Below are 22971 nucleotides of genomic sequence, written 5' to 3' on the forward strand. Positions count from 1 at the left end.
GGTTAAAGGATTGGCCCTCGTTTTGTGTTTTGTGTGTATGCTCAGGTTTAGCTCATGCAATTGTAGCTCATTTTCCAAAACAGATTTTTTTTTTTTTAAAGAAAACAAATTTCTATAAACTTAATCCCATTTCCCTGCAGTTTTAAAATTTAACCTCAATCTCTTCAGAGTTTGCTTCTAAAAATAATAAATAGCAGGAATGCTGTAGATCCTTAAAAATAAAAATGTGAAGTGAAAATGTTTTGCCAAATTTTAACATGGTGCTAGGTGTAATTTACCAAGTACTTTTACACATGCTGTGTTGTTCAGTCTGCCCTCATCTCTGAGGTAGGCAGGGTAAGCATTACCATCCCTGCCACAGAACTCGTGTAGTGACAGCACTCATGACAGAGACAGTACAGCCCCCCCCCGCCCCCCCCGACCCATGTAGTGTTCCCTTCAAGGGACAGCCTCTTCTGTACCAGCTCACAGTTGGCTGGGTCAGGCCTACTGGGGTTAACAAATCCTTTTAGGGCGGGCGTTCAACAATAACTAAAGTTTTTAACTCTTGAAAAACAGCATTAGTTTTATATATATATATATACATACTATATATATGTATATAATGTATACATACACACACACTAATCAGATAAACAGAATATTTAAAGATGCTTGTGAGACTTTTTTAAAACGTTGAACATTTTGTGATGATTTGACCATTCTCCTTACCTCAGATAAGAGCTGATGGGCTTGATGAAAATGTGTAGTGAGGTAAAGAGCCAAACAGACCTTTCTGGACCCTTTGATCCCTGAATATATTTTGTAATGCATAATTGGGTGATAATACCAACCTTGCAGACGTGTTCTCTGTATTAAGTGAGGTAGACCCTGTAAGCATAGTATTACCATATGGGGCACTCAATATTTGATAGGAAACACAAAATAAGACAAAAACAAGAAAAAAATCTAAATTCCAAAGGGGAAAATAAAACTATTTTCAGGTGACTTTGTATACTTTATATTTAAAATTTTAATTACAATAACTTTTATCTATTTTTTAATGCAGCTTCTCCAAGGACCTCTACTGTTAACCTAATTTCAAGTATTCAGTGTATGTGAAAGGATCAAAATTATTTTCTTTTTAAAATAAAAACTACCTAATTCTGTGTGACCCTTCACAATTAATCAGCCTTTATTACATCATTGCCAGTTGAGTATTTTAAAGACCTGTTGCTGCACCTAACCTACATATCATGGATTAGGGGTTTAAGATACAACTGGAATTTCTTATTCTTTAAAACAGAACATTGGGTAATAAAATGAGGTAGATTATCAAGAACAGAGCTTGGTAAAATGTGATTATTAATTCACAGTCACAAGATATTCATTAAACCAAACTAATTAGGAAATATTTAATTGGCTTCTAGGAAAAAATTGAAAATGCTATAGAGTGAATTGCCACCCAAAATGAGGAACAGAGGAATAGAATTGATTCTGAGACCTTTTCATGATACTAAAATGCATCATTCTAATATTTTATTGTTTTAGAGAGAAAAGAACTCCAGAACAATTGTTTAAAATTTGTCATCTGTCTTATGGGATAATAATGAATAGTTAATTTCACTATTTGGATAATATTTTTGGATAATGTGGAAATTTAAAACACTCAATACTTTTTATAGTTACAATTAAGGAATTATAATAAAATTCAGTAAGACTTAAAAATTCACAAACATTACCTCAATAAAAAAATTGAAACTTGTTTCTTCAAATGCTCAGATGGTTTCTTTAGGTCATATTTTGATGGAATTCTTTAAAAGATATATTGTTACTCCTGTTTCTGTATTTTTAGTGCATGTACTTAATGTTGTTTAACAGTTTTTGATGATCCATGTTGATTGTTTTCCATTATTGAATACAGTGATGTTGTCCTCATATGCTATAGGTCTGTACCTAAGCATGTCAAGGCATTATGGTAAGTTATTTTAATATATGAATAACCAGGTTTTAAATAAAAGCCTAATAACAGTTTTAGTTAAATTATGCTGTTTCACAACTAGACATTCAACAGACATGCAGGCAGAATCTTAATAAAAGTGTTTTAAGTAGTTTTCAAGGATTAGCTTATTTATTCCTTACAACAACCTAATGAGGTTGTTTTATTGTTATTCCCATTTCCCAAAGTCACAGGGAAGTTAAGTACTTGTGCAAGGTCACCTACTAGTAAGCAGACAATCAGGATTGGAATTCTTTCAGTCTGGCACCAGAGCCTGCCTCTTTATCACCATGGTAGTCTCTTAGTTCTACAAGGAGTGGACTGCTTTTCATCTGTGGCCTGTTTTGCTTTCATCCTGATTTTTTGTTTGTTTTAAAACTTTCATTGACTCATCTGTTCATTCAGAAAATATTTACTGAGCACCCATCACGTGGTGCAGCAGTGATCCAGGAGGGCCCAGATTTGTGGGACTCTGAAGTCCATCAGTCCTGATGTTGCAGCTTGAAGTCTAGGAGGGAGGACAGGTGGAGCAGAGTGAAGCTTACTGTTACTGAGAGACAGGACCTGAGAGGCGAGCAATATTAAGCCAGATTGGGAAGCAGGTGTGAGGAGAAGAGGGGGACATTCTAGGTAAAGGGAGCAGCCGTGTGCAAAGGCCAGAGATGAGAAGCTGTGTAAGTAGTTTAGGGAACTACAGACAAATCCCTTATGGCTGAAGTCCAGTGTATTGAATTGGAAATGGAGTGCTGAAGGGTGTAGATAGTGTTAGGTGTTCTAAGATCAGACAGAAGAGTGAAAGGATTGATTAACTTTATACTTTATTATAAGTTCTGATAGTAAAAGCACAGAAACCGAGTGTATAGCTTCCAAACTTGTGGGGGCATGGGATCATAAATCACTTCAAAGAAAGGCAAGAAAGGAGATTGAGATAAAATAGATGGGACAGATAGCACAAAATAAGATGATAAATATAAACCCAAGCGTGTTTGTGATTACTCAAATGTGTGTGGACTAACTGTACCAAAAAAAGACAGATTTTCAGACTGATAAAAACCAACCAAACAAACAAGGCCCTGCTTTTACTTGACGGAGAATACCACAGTACCGTGAGGTAATATACCCCGTCTCCTCACCTCTCCCTTTATCCTGAAGCCATTCCTGGGAAGGGGACCAGACTTCCCCCTGTCAGTGCAGTGGAGGCCGTGCTTGGAGTGGCAGTTTAGCTGTGCCGGGCTGTGAGAGCGTTATGGTGGAGGTGGACTCTTTACGCACATCCCTGGTGAGTTATGTAGTGTTTAGCAGAAATAAGTGTAAATAAACCAGACTTTATTTTGTGTATACATTGATTTCCATGTGAGACTGTAAACTTCTTGCAGGCAGGGGACCTGTTAACAGTTTTGACTTTTCCATAATATCTGCTAAAACATATGTGAATAAATAATGAATATTTCTTGTTTAATTAGTTCAGTCAAGGTTAAATCTGACTTTTGCATAAGGATACTATTCTACCTCTCAGTGTTTTGGAGATTTGTTTTCACAACAGAGGAAAAAAAACCCAAAAATATGTCCTTTTACAATTAAGGACCTAATGACCTACTTTTTTGTAAATACATTTTGTAAGTAGAAGATAATTCTTCTGTACTTTGAAAAACATGATTTATTTAATATCAAAGAAATGCTTTGCTCATATAATAGCTGTAATAAAATATTAGTAGTAAAATAATACAAATATTTTTCTTGGAAGAAAAATTGGGCAGAGAATACCAAAACAGCAGTTCCCTTTTTTGGAGTGAAAGATACTCTTGATTCTGTTAGTCCAAATTCCTGAAGTTCACTTGTTGAGGAAGAAGGTGCTACTGAAGGAAAGACTCAGTTGGCCTCATATAAGAGCTTCTCATTATGAATGGAAAGGATGACAGAATTCGGTTTTTACTTACAGTGTATAAAAATTAAAACATGATACCCAAAGAAAACCATAATCCCAAAAGAAACTTGTACCATAATGTTTATTGCAGCACTATTCACAATAGCCAGGACATGGAAGCAACCTAAATGCCCATCAACAAATGAATGGATACAGAAGATGTGGCATATATATACAATGGAATATTACTCAGCTATAAAAAGGGATGAGATGGAGCTGTATGTAATGAGGTGGATAGAACTACAATCTGTCATACAGAGTGAAGTAAGTCAGAAAGAGAAAGACAAATATTGTATGCTAACTCACATATACGGAATCTAAAAATGGTACTGATGAACTCAGTGACAAGAACAAGGATGCAGATACAGAGAATGGACTGGAGAACTCGAGGTATGGGAGGGGGCGGGGGGTGAAGGGGAAACTGAGACGAAGCGAGAGAGTAGCACAGACATATATATACTACCAACTGTAAAATAGTCAGTGGGAGGTTGTTGTATAACAAAGGGAGCCCAACTCAAGGATGGAAGATGCCTTAGAGGACTGGGGCAGGGAGGGTGGGGGGGACTCGAGGTGGGGGGAGTCAAGGAAGGGAGGGAATATGGGGATATGTGTATAAAAACAGATGATTGAACCTGGTGTACCCCCAAAAAAATAAAAATAAAAAAAAATAAATAAACTGGAGGTAACAACAACAACAAAAAAAACGTGGAGGCAGGGTCTAGTTGGATATATTTTTTTGCAATAGATATTTTGGAAACATTTAGTGAGAAGTGAAGATGCTGTATGCCGCTTCCCCCCAGCGTCCTGGTGGTTCTCCTGTTTAGTGACCTTAGCTGTGGTGGAATCACAGAATTTTGAAGCAGGAAAAGGATCTCAGAAATCTCTTCTCACCCTCTCATCCTCCACATGAGAAAACAGGCCCACGGTGGTGAAGGGACAGAGGTCATACAGCTAACTCTGGAGGGAACTAGGCATTTGGACTCTGTCTGGCTTGCTTGCCGTGAGACTGCACTCTGTGCTGCTGCCCAGAAGTTCTGCTGTGGTTGCCGGCCTCAGTGTAGAGATGAGAGGGGTGGGAGGCGGGAAGAAGGAAGAGAGAGAGTCAACAATCAGTGAGGGAGATGAGAGACTGGGATTGAGAGGAGAGACAGAAGATGATATAGAAAGAAATATGCCTGCTTTGCTCCTTTCTTAGAAGTGATACCGGTAAAATCAATGGTCTGAAGCAGTGTCTGTTGCAAACATGAGGCGAGGGGAGACTGGCCGTGGTGGGACCTAGGAATGCCCTATACCTGCAGTGTAAATGCCATTCTGAGCTTCTGTGTCTGTAAGCCTGTTGGCTGTACCTCAGTCCAACCTGTAGAGCCAGCTGTCTCAGGTTACCTAGAGATGTTAGGGAGAGAAGAGGCAAATCGAAATTTGTGTGGCTGATAATTTGTCAGTTTTCAGGTTTTTCTTAGCGAGGGGGTATAATCTCACATTTCCCTTTCTGCTTTCTAGTCTGAGCAAAATCCTATGACACTTCTTGCTTGCTTAGTTGGGGTCTGACTTTTTAAGAGGAGTCAAAATACAAACTGATTTTTAAAAGGTATTTTGAATGTTTCAGTTATCCTTTCCCAATTTACTCAGGGTCTCATGGATTTGCTGGTGTAAAACAAGTGTTGAAACACCAGTGTGTGGGTGTGTGGCCCACAGCGCCCAGTGGACTTACACCAAGCCTGTGCATTTCCCTGGGGCTGGATTCAGGCTCTTAAATCCCAGCACACCACCCTGAAGTCAGGTGGGAGCCTGGCCTGATCGAGCTTGGCAGTGCTAGCTACTGATTATCAGTTGTGTTCTTTGATATTAAGGTGGTATCTGAGTTATAGGTCCTCAGGAAGACATGTTCTGTTCACTTGTTTTTACTCTAAAGCCCATCTTGTTACACCATTGGAAGTCTCTGATCTCTTTCTTTGTAGGTACTATAGCTGGAAATAAATTGACAGTTAAAATTTTCCTATTACACAAGTAATGTATGTTCATTTTAGGAAAATCAGAATATAGGGAAAGCAGAAAGAAGGAAATATAATCTATAATTCACCTCTTAGAGAAACCACTGGTTGGTAACATTTTAGTGCATATCCCAATGCTTTTCTGTGTACATTTATTTGCATAATGTTAAATATATTTTAATAAAAATGAATTTGAGCTGTACATACTATTTTGTGTTGGGATTTCTCATTTGACATTTTCTCTGCCTTTCTCATGTCAATAAATATAATTTTGAATTTTCAAAAGATAAATGTCTTTGTCTCTACCTTTTAAGATACAGGTAAGTACAGAAAATGCAAAAACGGCACATAATCTCACTACCTGTGTTGACATGTTCAAATGGTTAGTAATAAGACAACATTAAGTGGTTGCTTACTGTATGCCTGGGACTGTTTTATATGTTAGCTCCTTTAATCCTCACAAAAGCTATGAAGCAGATACCATTTTTAATCCTGATGTACACATGTGGATGCTGAGGCTGTGTGTGTCAGTACCCTCCCAAAGCTGCAGAGCTGGTGAGAAGTTAGCTTGGATTAGGACCTACGCAGTCTCTCCCCAGAGCCCATTTCTCACACTCCTAGCAATACTTGTTATCTCTTGCCCTTTTTATTTTATTTTTTTAAAGTATAATTGACCTACAGCACTATTGCTCCAAGTGCACAGAATAGTGATTTGATATTTCTGTACTTTACAGAATGATCACCCTGATAGGCTAGTCACCATCTGTCACCACACAAAGATATTACGTAATTATTTACTATATTCCCCACGCTGTGCATTTTAACCCCCTGACTCATTTATCTTGTAACTGAATTTAGTACCTCTTAATCTCCTCACCTGTTTCACTCATCCTCCTCCCCTCAGGCAACCATCTGTTTGTTCTCCGTATCTATGACTGTTTCTGTTTTGTTATGTTTGTTCATTTGCTTTGTTTTATAGATTCCACATGTAAGTGAAATCATATGGTATTTGTCTTTCTCTCTGACTTACTTCACTTAGCATAATACCCTCTAGGTCCATCCATGTTGTTGCAAATGGCAAGATTTCATTATTGTTTATGGCTGAGTAGTATTCCAGTGTGTGTGTGTGTGTGTGTGTATGTGTACATTACACACACAGACATATATAAATACATATAAATACATACCACATGTTCATCTCTTGATGGGCACTTAGTTTGTTGGCTATTGTAAGTAATGCTTGCAATAGTAAGCATTGGTGAGGCTAGTGTAAGTTACCTTCGTTATTGTAAGTAATGCTGCAGTGAACAGGAATGAGTTGATCTTTGAGTTAGTGTTTTCATTTTCTTCGGATAAATATACAGAAGTGGAATTGCTGGAGCATATGGTAATTCTATTTTACATTTCTCTGAGAAACCTCCATACTGTTTTCCATAGTGGCTGCACCAATTTACATTCCCACCAACAGTGTATGAGGGTTCCCTTTTCTCCACAACCTCTCCAACACTTGTTTTTCTTGTCTTTCTGATGATAGCCATTCTGACAGGTGTGAGGTGATATCTCACTGGTTTTGGTTTGCATTTCCTTGAATGCTAGTGATGCTGAGCATCTTTTCACATATCTGTTGCCTATTTGTATGTCTTTTTCAGAAAAATGTCTATTTGGTTCCTTTGCTTTTTAAATTGGATTGTTTGTTTTTTTGCTGTTGAGTTATATGAGTTCTTTATATCTTTTGGATACTAACCCTTTAATAGATATATGATTTGCAGATAGTTTCTCCCATCCCATAGGTTGCCTTTTCATTGATGGTTTCCTTTTCTGGGTGGAAGCTTTTTAATTTGATGTGGTCCCACTTGTTTATTTCTGCTTTAGTTGTCTTTGCTTTTGGTGTCAGATCCAAAAAATCATCACCAAGATTGACGTCAGGTAGGTTATTACCCTCTATGTATTTTTCTAGGAGTTTTATGGTTTCAGTTCATACAGTCCAGTCTAATCCATTTTGAGTTGTTTTTTGTGTGTAAGGATCCAATTTCGTGGATAGTTTTTTTTTCTTTAATGATTTGTGTGGGCTCTCTATAAAATAAGGAAATTAAGCCCTTCAACTTTCTTATGCTTTGCAAATATTTTTCCACAATAAGCATTTTCAATGACTGTGTATTTTCCATTATGTGGAAATACTGTGATTTGTTTGAATGGTGGGCCTTTTGCTTCCATTTTTTCATTACAGTGCTGTCAAGAACATTCACATAATAGTTTCTAGAGAAATTTCTTAGAATTGTAGATGGTGGATGGAAGGGAATACACATTTTTAAGGCTTTCTTTCATATTGTTCTTTTTCTCTCTAGAAAGATCATGTGTACATTGAGTGGCAGTATGTGATAGAGTGTCTGTGTCCCAATAACTGATGATGGTACTTGGTGTTATTAAAACAAAACAAAACAAAGCAAAACTTGCCTAAAATGTACTCCTTTGATTATGAGTTAATGTTGAGATATTTCCGTATGATTATTATGAGTTAGTATTTCTTCTTTTGTAAATTGCTTCTTCATGCCTTAAGGAAGATTTTGACCATGTATAATTTTTTCTATTCTATAATTCCAGTTATCTACTAGTGGAGCAAACTGTCTTCCCTTCCTATCACTGATGGTATTAAAGCAGATGTTAAAGATATTGAAACTGTTTAAGGCTGAGGAATGAATATTTATTAGCTTACAATTAAAAGTCAGCCTTTAGGGCTGTTATCCCTTTAATCTTTCTCTTTTAATCTTACAGATAAAGAATAAGAGGCTTAGATAGGCCAAGTAACTTATCCAGGGTCTCCTAGTTGTAAGTGGCAGAAAGAGGACTTAAGCGCTGTTCTGTCTGACCTCATAGTACAGGTTTCTTCCACTCCGGGGCCATACCTTATATAAGAGGACATAATTACTTTAGGTGGTAAATTAGCTGGATGAAACCTAAGGTACATTTTGACCAGAAAGACACAATTTTCAGAAAATATCTATTTAGAAATATTCTAATGTGATATAGAGTACTTCAGAAACTTGGTGTGTTTTTCTGCTGACTATTCCATTAAGAACCCTGATCTTAATGTAGAAAATGAGTAGGGATTACCCAAAAAGACCTTTTCCTTAGTATCTCTGACCTCTTCCCCTTCCCCGCACTTCCAGCTCCTGCCATTTTTGAAAGCTTTCCTTCCTGCCTGCGGCCCACCCAGGGAGTGAAACCTCTAAGCCTTTTGTCCTCTCCTCACTGCTGCATTTCTTTTTATGCTCTGGTGGTAGAATGCTGCTCTCTGTTTCCTCAGTGCCATGGCAACAGTAGGCGGATAACTACTTTCCTTGCCTTTAAGGAAAGAGGCTTCACTTTTCTTTCTCTTTGACCGGTTGTTTGCAGTTAGCACTGTGGTCCAGCCTTTCCTCCAGTGAAAAGCAAGGAAGTACTGAACTGTCGTCAGAATTACAGGACCTGCTGAATGTAATAGCTAGCAGCCCAGGTGCACTTCTGTGCAGCGGTTTCACACCCTCCACCCCCCAACAACTGGTTATAACTCGCCTACCCCCACTGCATCCTCCGACCTGCTCCCATGGCCCTTCACACTGTGTCTTTTTTTTTTTTTTAAAGTTGTGTTATATGTTAGAAGTTTGTTTGTTTAGTCTCCCCCTCCACTGGAATGAAAGTCTAGGTGAGTGGGATTTACTCTGCTCACTGCTCTCTGCATGTTCCCTGGGACTAGCACATAGCAGGGGCTCTGTTAGTTTTTGTCAAATGGGCCACAGGACTTGGTGGAGAAAAGGCTGATTTTGTTTCCTAGGATTTGCTGTCCTTGGCCCTCTTGCCCTTGAAGGCAGGCTAGGATTATATTTGGCCCTCGCTGTGGCATTTGGTCCACCCCATCAGGCCCCGGAGCCCGAGCCAAGAGAGAGCCCTGTAGGAGTGGGTTATAGTTGACATTATAATTCGCATGTGGAATAGCCCAGACTTTGGTTTGAATTCTGACCCCAAATCTTTTTAGTTACTGTATGAGTTTGAGGAGTGCTTTCTGAGTCTGTTTCCTCATCTGTAAAATGGGTATAATAATACCTGCCTCCTTGGTGTGTGGTGAGATGAACTCTGACAATGTATGGAAACAGCTGGTATCTAGGAAGAAAAGTAAGTGGTGGTGGTAATGTGGTTGTTAGTGTTTTAGTTTTCTTCTGTGTGATTTTCTTTTTCTTTTTTCAAAAAATTTATTTATTTATTTATTTATTTATTTATTTATTTATTGGCTGCGTTGGGTCTGTGTTGCTGTATGCGGGCTTTAGTTGCAGTGAGTGGGGGCTACTCTTCATTGCAGGGTGTGGGCTTCTCATTGCGGTGGCTTCTCTTGTTGAAGAGCACGGGCTCTAGGCACGCAGGCTTCAGTAGTTGTGGCACATGGGCTCAATAGTTGTGGCTCGCGGGCTCTAGAGTGCAGTCTCAGTAGTTGTGGGGCACGGGCCTAGTTGCTCTGTGGCATGAGGGATCTTCCCAGACCAGGGCTCGAACCCGTGTCCCCTGCATTGGGCAGGCAAATTCTTAACCACTGCACCACGAGGGAAGTCTCTGTGTGATTTTTGTATTGATGATTGGAGTTATTTTCTCAGTTGTATTGTACTTACTGTCTTTTACTAATTTAGGGAGGCTGTTCAATTTAATGTTCAAAGCTGGGTGGGTGACTTTGGCATTTGACCACCCAGGACCCTCCTTCTGCCACCTGCCAGCACTGGGCAAGAGTTAGCCTAATTGGTAAACAACAAGTGGCCCTAATAGTAGCATTTACCTCGGAGTGGGTGTAAAGACTCAGCGACATAGTACTTCGCACAAAGTGTGGTCCATGGGAAGCACCCAATAACTTATATCCTATAAATAATAATTGTAATAGTTGTTAGAGTTGAAAGAAGCTTAGGCTTCATCTTGTCCAACTCTAGTACTCTTACCCTGTTTCTGATTTTGCCTTATGGAGTGTTAAGAATAAATCAGTATCATTTTCAGTCAGTCTTTCATATATTTAAGATTGGATCCTGCTATGGACTGAATTTTGTCATCCCCCTCCATTCATATGTTGAAGCCCTAACTCCTTCCTTGACTCTGTTTGGAGATAGAGCCTTTAGGGAGGTGATTAAGGTTGAATGAGGTCATGAGGATGGGGCTCTAATCCTATAAAACTGTGGTTCTTAAAGCAGAGGAAGAGACACCAGAGATTCCTCTCTCTCTGCAAGGGCCTCAGGAGGACCCAGTGAGAAGATGACTGACTACAAGCAAGGAATAGAGGCTTCATTAGAAGCCTGATGGCACCTTGATCTTGGACTTCCAGCCTCCAGAACTATGAGAAAGTTCTGAAGGCTGGTTCTTAAGCCACCTAGTCTGTGGTATCTTGTTATAGCAGCCTGAGCAGACTTATACAGATCCTGTTTCTTTTCTTACATCATCATCCCTATCTTCTCTTAGTTCTCCTCCTATGAGAGTTTTCACATCTTACCATCCTGGTCACTAATGTCTAGGTATTTTCATGTGTGCACATGTCTTTTTTACAGTGGGGAACCCCAAGGTGAACTCAGGACTCCCATGAAGTCTGAGCAGTTTGGGTACTGGACTCTACCCTTCTAATGAAATCTAAGATTGGGTTAGGTAGTCACCTGAACAAGCCTTTAACAGTCATGTCTACTGCATCCTATATTTGGTCTATTATTTTAGTACAAATTCTGAATTTTATCTAGTTAATTCTAACCCCCCCCCCCGATTATAGAAGTAATTTTTTAGAACCCTAGTTGGATAGGACTTTAGAAGTCTGGACCAACCAGCCCACCCACTTAGTGCCGGCAGTTTTCGTGCTGTTTTAGTCAGTTTGGGCTGCTATAACAAATTATCATCTACTGGGTGGCTTAAACAATAAATGTTTATATCTCACCATCCTGGAGGTTGGAAGTCCCAGATCAAGGTGCCGGCATGGTTAGGTTCTAGTGAGGGCCCTTCAGCTGGTCTACAGGGGCCATCTCTTGCTGTGTCTTCACATGATGAAAAGGGATCTCTCCAGCTCTGTGGCCTCCTCTTGTAAGGGCATTAATTCCATTCTTGAGGGCTCTACCCTCATGACCTAATTACCTTCCACATGCCCCACCTCATAATACCATCCCATTGGGATTAGGATTTCAACCTACGGATTTTGGGAGGACACAGACACATTGCACTGTGTTCCTAACAGTAGCTGCCTAATCTACTCTTATACTTCCAGTTGTTGGGAGCTTGCTGCTTTGATATGGAACTTATTCATTCTATTATTGGGTTCCTTATTTGGAGGACTTATGAATGTTGAGTCAAAATCTGACTCTGTAGCTTCTATTCTTTGATCACATCTTTGTCCTGTAGAGTAGCAGAAAATGTCTATTCTGCATGCACATAAGTTTCTTATACAGATTCCTCCCTTTTATTCTGTTATTTGCTCTAAATATTACAGCAATATTTTACTTAGTATCACTGGGGAAAATCAATTCTGCTTGGTTTTCACATGCCTAAGTTAGATAAATGAATCTGTAAATACATAAATAAAGGGGGAGCCTAATTGACAAGAGAAATACTGTATTTCATTTGTTTTAATGAGTAGGTTCCCTTAGATCATTTTCTATGAAAATAGATTGAGGAAATAGGCTATCATTCTTTATTATTTGAATCAGTATGATTCATACCTTTCTTCTCTGTTTAGTATGATAAGCATTAAATCTTTATCTGAACTCTTCATAGTATTTTAGTCCTGGAGGCATCCTGCAGATCATTTCTTCTGGACTCTTCTGTGGCAGACTTTTATCTTTTTGTGCCTGGTCCCCTTCCTTTTTTTGTGGGGATCAGAGGCAGTTGGGAAGTTGGCTCAGCCTCCTTGTGCTGAGGCCTGAGGCTGGCAGACCTTCCCTGGCCTGCCTATGGCCATCGGATTGCATATGTCATCTCCTTTGGCATTGAGTTCTCAGGAGAATGGTTCTATGCTTCTGCCTTTGAAGCCTATTGGAGGTGGCTGGGCTGGTTGATGGGCTAGTATCTTGCTGACCGTGTCAGGGGTGCAGGTCCAGGTGAACGGAGGTGACTGGTCATTGTGGTGAAGCAGGACTCCATCGGGCTCCACAGGACAGGCTGCTCTGTGCTAGGACCTTGGCTGTGCTTTACCCTGCTTGGTCCCAGCCTGAGCCTGAGACAGCAGCCCTCCTGCAGGCAGTTAGCCACCCAAAATTTTGCTAGTAAACAAATACTTTTCTGCCTAACCTAACCTGAGTCAGTTTCTTGTTTTTAACCAGGAACCTAGACGGGTACATCCTTACTTGACTATTTTAAAGTCATCATATAGGATTCTGGTGCTTAATCATATCTACTACTCAAGCACATCTGAGATTTGCGTGTACTAGTTAAGGGATGCACTGCCTAGGGTGTGTAATGCTATTTATGTGGCAGCCTGCAGAGTGCGGGTGTGTGTGTGTGTTCTCTTTCCTTGCCCCTGAGGAAGGGGTAACGTGTCTGCCACTTGCTCTAAGGGGCCTGGATCCTAAGGCAATTGAGGACCTAGGTCTTCTTCCTTCAATTTCAGGAACTATAGGATCATGGACATGTGTTTCTGCCTCCTGGTTTGTTCATAAATGTAGAACTGTTTTAGCTAAGGAGCTGAGATGAATGTCTCCCAAGGTCACACTTGCTCAGTTAGTTCCTCAAAGGGGTTACCAGTTTAGTTTGGGTGACTTAGATTTAGATCTTTCCCTGGCTTCTTGTTGAACTTCTTGATTGTTAGAAGCAATTCCCCCCAGAACTTCTGGGAATATTTGAATGGGCGCTCGAGACCTAATCCTGATTCTGTGCATTTTCAGTTGATTTTCCTGTTAATCTGGGTGTTAGTTTTATGTGCCTTCATCTTTGTTTACTAACCTGACCATGTGACCATTTGGCAGTTAGTGGGTGTATTTAGTAAGTGTAAAGGAATTACTGCTACCAGCGTATGTGGTCATTTGCCTTTCCTTTATTTACTAACTTTCCAGTTGAAATAGGAGAGAGAACATGGGCCTGAGAGTCAAAGGCTTTGTGGGCTGGTTCAGGGTGAAAGAAGCTTGGCAGGTGAACCTGGTGTGTGCTAGGCTTTTTAAAAATAGTTAAATGAACAAAATAAGTTGCTTTTAATGTTGTCTGGGTTTAAGGTGGATAAGAATTAACCACTGGTAATCTTAACATACTTTTGTGAAGAGCTGAAGTAGAATCCTGCTCTGAAGGTCTTAGAGCCTGTGTGAAAAGAAAGCCAAGTAAAGGCCTTTATGGAAAGATGTATTCCCATCGGCCTGGAGTGGTTTGGGCCAGGCAAGTAGATTTGGAATATTTCTTTTTAAGTCTCTTAATTCTGTTTTTCAGAGTTTCTCAAACATTCTTCCTGAACTATCCCTGATAGCAAAATACACATGACATCCTCCTACCCGTCCCTCAGCCCTGCTTGAGGTTAAACCCTGAAGCTGTGTTCCTAAGGGCATCATGTCTTTTATGACTCTTTTAAAAAATTCATGCCAATCTTGCATTCTATTTCCAAAAATATATATATTTTAATATAAAAATTAGGTTTTTTTTTTTTAACAGACAATAAACTGCATATATTCAGTGTAAATTTGGTATCTCAATCTCCCAATTCATTCCCCCCCAACCCTCCCCGCTTTCCCCACTTGGTGTCCATATGTTTGTTCTCTACATCTGTGTCTCTATTTCTGCCTTGCAAACTGGTTGATTTGTACCATTTTTCTATAGTCCGCATATATATGTTAATATATGATATTTGTTTTTCTCTTTCTGACTCATTTCACTCTGTATGACAGTCTCTAGGTCCATCCATGTCTCTACAAATGTCCCAGTTTCATTGCTTTTTACAGCTGAGTAATATTCCATTGTATATATGTACCACATCTTTTTTAATGCATTCATCTGTTGATGGACATTTAGGCTGCTTCCATGTCCTGGCTATTGTAAATAGTGCTGCAATGAACATTGGAGTGCATGTGTCTTTTTGAATGATGGTGTTCTCTGGGTATATGCCCAGCAGTGGGATTGCTGGGTCATATGGTAACTCTAGTTTTAGTTTTGCAAGAAACCTCCATACTGTTCTCCATAGTGTCTGTATCAGTTTACATTCCCACCAGCAGTGCAAGAGCATTCCCTTTTCTCCACACCCTCTCCAGCAAAAAAGTAGGTTTTAAATGGCCATCTGTTCAAACTGAGCTCCAGGAAAACGTGCCTGTTGGTCCTGAGGCTTTGTGTACCCCTTGACATGCTGCTGAGTAACCCTGAGGGTCTGAGGAATCACTGTTTGAGAAGCACAGTTGTAGGGCATAACTGCAAGCTGAGAGGTCTGAGGAAGTGTGCATGTTTAAAAACTACTTTGTCTGAGACTCTAGTAGAGAGTGTAAATACTTTGTGAGAAGTGGAATGGCAGTGGTTTGGAAAGTGTATAGTACATAGCTGCCTAATTAAGAAATCCATCTTCTCTCAGTGAGAAGCATGTCCTTTGGAATAGCCCAGTGTATTCTACCCTTTACTGAAAGTCAGGTCAACTGTTTACCTGACTGGAGGACTGTGTACCAGCTGTAATCCTGGGGAAAGTTATACAGCACTTTTTTTTTTTTTCCTTTTCCTTTTGAAAAGGAAGATTACAATGCTTGCTGCGGGCTCCCCTCCTCAGGTGCTGTAGGGATTAATGAGAATAAGGTGCCTTAAACTCACTGCAAGAAATGGGCATGGAAAACACCATGTTAAATTACCAGGAATTTCACCCAGGCTTGGCTTTTGCTCTGTTAGGCTTCCATTTATTTTGTTCACATGTTGCTTGACACAGTAAAGTGCTATATTAAGCTTGAGGGCCATCTAGTAGGTATGATAATATCCATGTGTTGAAATGCAGTGTAGGCTTTTCAGCTTCACGTGTTTTAACTTGCCGTCCATCTCAGGCGTGCTTGACTACTGCATGTTGGATTGGACACTTTCTCTGTAGACCTCTTACTGCATTTTACAGCTTCGTGTCTGTTTGTGGGGACTCAGCTTCTTCAGTAACTGTAGGCTCTAATTTTTTAGACTGTAGTTTAAACCTTGTGCCCTACTTGAGTAATAAGTTGTCATTCTGGCAATGTGATGTGCATTCTCACCAGGGCATGTGCTGCATGCTGTCACTGCCAAGGTGGGGATGGGCCAAGAGAGGACCAAGACTTGCCGGTAAAGCCTGTGGTCCTTCTGTGAATGGCCCAGTAGGGATGCTACTTCCTGAAGGGTGTGGCCTCCTCCTCATAGGTGGTTGTCCCCTGATTTCAGTTGGAAAAACTGCCCTTGGGCTTTGGCAGGATGTGGTAAGTAAATCCTGACTATTATAAATGAGTTTAAAAGTCAGATGCCATAGTGTTCTGAAGGGCAGTATTACTGAATGACCAATGAATGAAGCTACTGTAATAGAAAATAGCAAAGTTTAAAATAATGTTGATATTCAGGAAGGCAGAATTGGGGGAGGTGGAAATGAGATGAGAGAAATATAATTTTAAACCCTTAAAATTCCACTGAAGTATAATGCTTAATTGTCAGTGGACTCTAAGCAATGAGTTAGGCACATTTAAAAATAGCTTTTTAACATGAATGAACCTTTTTATGAGCTGAGCTTCAGTGACGAATAAGCTGGTCATGCAAATTGTTTTTTAGTGGTCTGCTTTAAACATTTTAGTGCTGGGATTTAAAAGAAATACCTTAGGGCTGTTGAAGCAAAAAGTCTGACCTAAAAGCAACACTAATTATAATAATAGTTCTGTTACATAGCCCAGTGAAGAAATCTGCATCACTTTGTAGTGTTATGTTTTCTTTGCTTTCAAAATATGCAAAAGGGTGGCTTGGATGTAAAATGGAGACCATTGGCACTGAGTGAGTTGGGAATATTGTAGACACAGGAGTCTTTTGTGCCTCTCTGGGAAAAAAACAACCAGTTCTGAGCCACTCAACACTTCGGCAGCTTTGGAGATCAAGGGAGTCCTTGCTGTAGAGAAGTTAAGAGTAGTTGGTTGCTCATGAGGTAGCTTTGAGAAAATCACTGCCTGTGCTGTGAATTGGCTCTGAGGCAACCCAATTCTTGAAGTAAAAAACTAAATGCTTCAGGTTTTAAGGAGTAAAGCACTAAGTTTTGTGCAGTGTAACAGGAGTTATTAATTAGAATTAGAAAATAATATTTCTTAGAACTCATTTTGTTATTTTGCCTGTAAATACAGGCAAGTAAGGTAGAAACTGTACATATGTGTGCCATCTTCTTAATGAGATTTTTTTTTGTAGAAAGTGCTAAAATGCGTAAGTTCCATATTTTTGGTAACTTTTCTTTCCTCTGTACATGAAGAAAGCCTACTTATGCTAAATTATCCAAAGCAGGTACCAACATTCCCAGAGAAGTAGCAAGCCAGTAGTACAAGTATGGAATACCTAGGATGATGGGCCAGCTTGATACTTCCTACTCTTTCCAGTGACATATGTACTTCATATTGCAATAATGTGGCCTTTATATTTTAGCTAGAAGCACAGCTGTAAAAATACTGCTATGTCATTAAATTTGGAGTGCTGTTAATAAAGTATTTATACCTGAAGCATTGCTACTGCCTATTCATTTCCCCCATTCCCTATTTCTTATTTGTTCTGAGCTATGTTTTGTAGCAGAAATTCCTGGGCAAGATAAATATAAGGAACTAATCATTGATTCTGATTTTTAAATGTTTGATGGTCTCTACTTACCTTTCTGAGTAATTTTGAAAAAAGAGAATTGAATTTGTCTTGTTGATGCTTTACATTTTGTTTGTTGCTAGTCAGGTATGTATAAAATAAGAAAGAACAACTAAGGTTCATAAACTGGGAACCCGTAGAGAATGTGGTATGTGCCTAAGAAGAGTTTTGAAGGAAATTTTTAGTTTCAGAAGCAAAAATTAAGGGGGGGCTCAAGTTCTCTGTGGTTTGTAATGTATGGGAATACATGTGGTGTCTAAGCATAACTCTTCCAAAGATCATGGCAGATCTTGGCTCCACTGGTTGCCTGCCGTGGCCTTTAACCTTTCTGTGTCTCCTTGTCATCGAGACAGGAGTGACAGTAGAACTAAAGGTTTGTGAGGGTTAAGATAATAGGCATGTAAAGTTATTAGGCAGTGCTTGCCTGACTCATGGCCTGCAATCATACATAAATTTTTTTACTTAAAAGATATTTTTTAACCAATAAAAGCTGTCTAGGCTAGACCATCAGCGTTTGGAGGTATTTGAACTTTAGGATGCTGCGGAAGGATTCAAGCACCAGCTTGATAGTTGGACTGGAATAACCACATTACCCTGTTTAAAAAAAAAAAGAGACATCTCCCTGGGGATGTATTAGCAATATGATTTGCCATTTTTTTCCATAACAGCATTATCCCCCCTTCTCTCCTCCACCCCGGAAAAAAAAAAAATCCCTTTTGCTGTATGTCTGTATTGTCATAGATTCCCAATTTGAAAGCAAACCAAAGATTTCTAAGTTTTTTAATCTTGGAGAGTTTTTTTGTTTTGTTTTGTTTTGCTGCTGCCGCATGCGCATGCGGAACTTCCTGCCCAGGGATCAAACCTGTGTCCCCTGCATTGAAAGTATGGAGTCTTAACCAATGGACCACCAGGGAAGTCCCTTGGAGAGTTTTTAAAAGGGAATTCCTAATAGGTATGACGGTGTTTTAAGAATCACAGTTGATCTGTCTTCATTTTGAAACTAATATAAAACTTTTGCAAAATGAAACTCAGTGTTGTAGGTTTTACATGGTTTCACCAGGAAAGCAGGTGGTGTTAGGGGCTTGAAGGTGTGAGCTCTGGGCAGTGGAGGAAGCACTTACAGCATTGACTAGGACTTAGAAATAAGTTTGTTAGGTAGATATCTGATTTATCGTGCTGTTTGACTCAGGACAAATAAAATACCTTTACACCAATTTTAGAGACCTCTCTAGAGGATTATTTATATCTACAGATACCTACTGTGTATATTTAATTTTTATGACTCTTCTATTGTTGTTTTTATCTTTAGATATCTTAAATTGTAACCTTCTCTGTCTTATGTTGCTGTTCCATTGTATTGTCACTATGTAGACTCCAGTACTGAGTTGACTAATTAAAAAAGATAGTATTGTTTCTATCACTGCTTCATTAACAGTGCTTATGCTTAGAGAGTGCCTCCATATTTAGCTAAAATTTCTCTGTTGCTGAATTTCTCCATTTTTCAGTGGAGTTGTAATGTCTAATTACTATATTTTCTCTAACTTCTAGTCTTCAGTAATATGATTACCTCTCAGAAATTTTTTCTTTTATTTGCTAAGCCTTTTTATTCCCTCCAGAAGTCTCATTTTCAGCTCCTTAAATCATCTTCATTATTCTTTTCAATTAGACTTGGAACTCTAATGGGGATCTAATTTGGATCTGTTAGTTATATAACTGAAAGTTATATACAGTGACTTACTACCCTCCATTTTTAACAGCCCTGTTACAGTTAGCAGCATCATGGAAGCAGCATTTTATTGTCAGCTAGTGACCTACGGCAATGCCTAGTATATATATGCATTTCCTACTCTGTTCATGATTTGTCTATATTCAGTTGTTCTTTATTGGACAGCTTTCCATTATTTTATGATTTCTGCTTTAATTTATTACTCTGATATGTGAAGAACCTTTTCCAAATTACATCTAAACAGCTGTAGTTTCCCTCTTGCTGCTTCTTTGTGTCTTGTATTCTAACCAGACCTGCCAATGACTATTCATCTTTAGAAAACACCTCTTGATTATGTGTTCCCCTTAATTAGGATTCCTTCTTACCTATCAAAGACTGCATTCCACATTCTGACATTAATAATTTTTGAAAATCAGTGGATAGTTGAGTGTCAGCTTTGTTCAGTGTAGATGAGAATTCAAAGAGAGATAAAGTAGAGTCTCAGGGTCAGGGGACTTATTGTCTATTTTATCTTAACAAACTTCTCATCAGTACAAGAGACATTGTAAATATAGAAAAAAAAGAGTAGCACAAGGTGTTAAGTGCTATAGGAAATCCAAGGAAAGGATGACACAGTAAGTGTTGTGTGGGATGGGATGGTTTTCAGGTCAGGGTGGGATGTGTACTGTGCCTTGAATGAAAAGAGTTGAGTATTAGTGAGGCAGCCTACGTTTGCCTAGCCTGGTGTTTCCAGGCAGAAGGACCTCCATGGGAAGAGGGGTTGCTTATCTGATTAGGGAATTGGGGAAAAAGAATGAAGATCTGCAGCTCAACGCTACCTGGCCTCTCTGTTTAGAGTCAGCCTGCACGTGGCTTTTTCTGCATTAACAGACTTGGCCCTGCTGGGGTGGCCTGGGGTTGTCTAGCTGTGCCAGTGACTGTCTGGGGAAGTCAGGTGAATTCTTGTCACAGGTCTACAGCCGTTTTCTTTTGTCTGCTTCTTCAGTGATAAAGATGGTGTCTTGACTCCCATTTCTCTCGTGGTTGGATGAGAGCTTAGAGAGGAGGGTGGAAGGGACAGCTTGGTGGAGTTACAGGCATTAAACACTTGGGTGGATGAGCACTGTTGTTAGTGTAGGGCAGTGAGAGCTACAGGTTGGAATGGGATTGGGGCCGATTGTGCAGGGCTTTATTTTGGCAGAGTGTGTCCTTTGTTTTGTAGCTTGAGGACCCATTCAAGTTTTTTGAACACTGTAAGTGTATAGTCTTGTTTTAGTAACATGAGTCTGATAGTGCTGTAGAATGGATTCCTTTTTTTACACTTAAAAAACGTTTTTTTAAGCCTTTACATTAAGGCTTCTTCAGTTGGGATTCATGGAACTTTGGAAGTTCTGAAATAAGATACCATGAATCACATGTAGGGTCTCATAAAGGGTTTATCTGCCAAAAAGTGGTTAAGAGCTACCAGTAAACACCTCTGTATTGTTTACTTATAGGACATCTAGGAAGGGAATTTCACCAGTAAGTATGTTGTTTATTCTGGATTGCTTTGTAGGGCCTTTATCAGATTATAGAATTTCCTTTAAAAATTTTATTATTATTGTATTTTTGGCCACGCCACATGGCTTGCAGGATTCTAGTTCCCGGACCAGGAACTGAACCCGGGCCCTTGGCAGTGAAAGCACGGAGTCCTGAGCGCTGGGACTGCCAGGGAATTCCCTAGAAGTTCCTTTTTATACCTAGTTTGCTGAAGCTTCTTTTAAAAATAATAAATTGACGTTGCGTTGCATTGCATCAGATAGTTTTCTGCATATATTCTGATAATCATGCAGGTTTTTCTCCTTTGATTTGTCAATGTGGTAAATTATATTCACTGAGCTTCAAAATTAAAACAGCTTTGCGTTCTTGGGGTAAAGCCAACTTGGTGGTAATGTATTATGTTTTTTATATATTGTTGAATTCACTTTGCTAATTTCTTGTTTAGTGTTTTTACATTTAGTTTTGTGAGACTGACCTGCAGTTTTCCTTCACATGAAAATGTGTAAATGTTTTCTGTAACTCCTTGAATGCTCAGAAGGAATCCATGCTTTGGGGAAAAAAAACTAAACACACCAAAGAACTTCCAGTATTGGAAATAATAATACATGGTGCATGATAAATAAGTAAATAATCAATAAATGAAAAAAGGTAGGAGCTATAAAGTGAAAGTCTTTCTCTAACCCCAGATACCCAGTTCCCCTGGCGATCTGTGACCAGAGATTTTGTGTGCGTGTGTGCATGTACACATCTCCTCTCCCATAGATGTTGCATATTCTACATACTGTCTTCCACTTTACTCTTTTTACATACTAATATATCTTTTTTATGTTTCATTTTTTATGGAAATTTAAAAACAATTGAAGTATAGTTGATTTAAACTGTTGTGTTTCAGGTGTACAGCAACTTATGTACCTTGGAGATAGTTCTTGTACAGCACACAGTCTTCCTCATTCTTTTCTTAATATCTCTATTGTGTTTCATTATATTCCAGTATAGTTAATTAGGCCCTGTTGATAGACATTTAAATCATTTCTCATTTTGCTGAAATGAACATTTCACCATCTTATTTGGCATGTAGATTTTTTTGCAGAATAAATCCCAAAAGGATATATACTTTTCAAATTTTGATAGAAATAGCCAACTTCTATCTTACAAGTGGGTTACATCTCTTTACATTCCAACACTGTATGAACTTGCCATGGCAAACATCTGAAGTGTTTTGGCCTAAGACTCCTTTACCACTGCACAGGTCACTTGGTTTCTTGGTTATGCTGGCTGCACCTACACTTCTGCCCACGTGCCAGCGCATTCATTAACTGTGTGATCTCATGAGCTTTGGCAGGCAGGAATTTCCTGATAAGAGCCTCATGAAAGCCTCGGAAACTGCTGTGTGTTCTGAGTATTCCTGTGAGGATGAGAGGATGTCCTGCAAAATGCTGAGATCAGGTGTTGAGTTCAGCCTACCTACCTAATTCTGTCTCTCCTTTACACCCTCCCCCCCCCCCCCCCCAACCTGCACCGCCCTTCTAAGCCTTAATGGAGTAGTGGAAGGAGATTCAGCAAGTGCTGGCTTCTATCCCTGCTGTCTCTCCAGTGCTAGTTGTGGATGGAGAGGACAGAGATGCATGGGATGGCATGAAATGAGCTCTTGGGGATTTGGACTCCGTCGAGACTGTTCTTACCTTCGTGTTTCCCTGAGTTAGAGTCATTTCTTTGGTTGTGTGCAGTCAGTCACCCTTCTTTCCTGAGTGATTGTTTACACTGAGGCTTAGACTTGTTGAGGTGATTGATATGTGCTCCAAGAACTGGCACTCATCTCTTACTGAATTTGAAGTAGCTGCAATTGTAGTCATGGTTGAGGGGTGGGGACGTAGTGGGGGAGACTTGACTATTGGTTACCCCTGTGCCATTTTTATAAATATGGTGGACCCTTGGTTGCCACCAGAAACAGTGGTAAAGCAGTGACCAGGAGCTTTGGGGTATGGCCTCTGCTAAATGGGCCAGAGAAGGTAGGGGTGGGAGGTAAGGAAGAGCATAGCCCTTGATCCTTCTGTTTTTATGTGTTAATTGT

At 39.5% G+C, this 22971-nt stretch overlaps 1 protein-coding gene across 8 annotated transcripts in view; it reads left to right on the forward strand.

Annotated features, from left to right (window-relative positions):
* Window positions 1-22971, forward strand: part of PSD3 (pleckstrin and Sec7 domain containing 3) — a 528631-nt gene that overhangs the window by 92323 nt on the left and 413337 nt on the right. Inside the window, exon 4 of one of the 8 annotated variants that reach the window (XM_057697903.1) lies at window positions 3131-3257. The exons of the other annotated variants lie outside the window; for them this stretch is intronic. Within the exon in view, the coding sequence (XP_057553886.1) occupies window positions 3131-3257 (127 nt within the window). The remainder of the gene's footprint in view (window positions 1-3130; window positions 3258-22971) is intronic. 8 annotated transcript variants of the gene reach the window in all.

The sequence above is a fragment of the Hippopotamus amphibius genome, chromosome 10 (genome assembly GCF_030028045.1).
Source record: "Hippopotamus amphibius kiboko isolate mHipAmp2 chromosome 10, mHipAmp2.hap2, whole genome shotgun sequence".
NCBI classification, from domain to species: Eukaryota; Metazoa; Chordata; class Mammalia; order Artiodactyla; family Hippopotamidae; genus Hippopotamus; species Hippopotamus amphibius.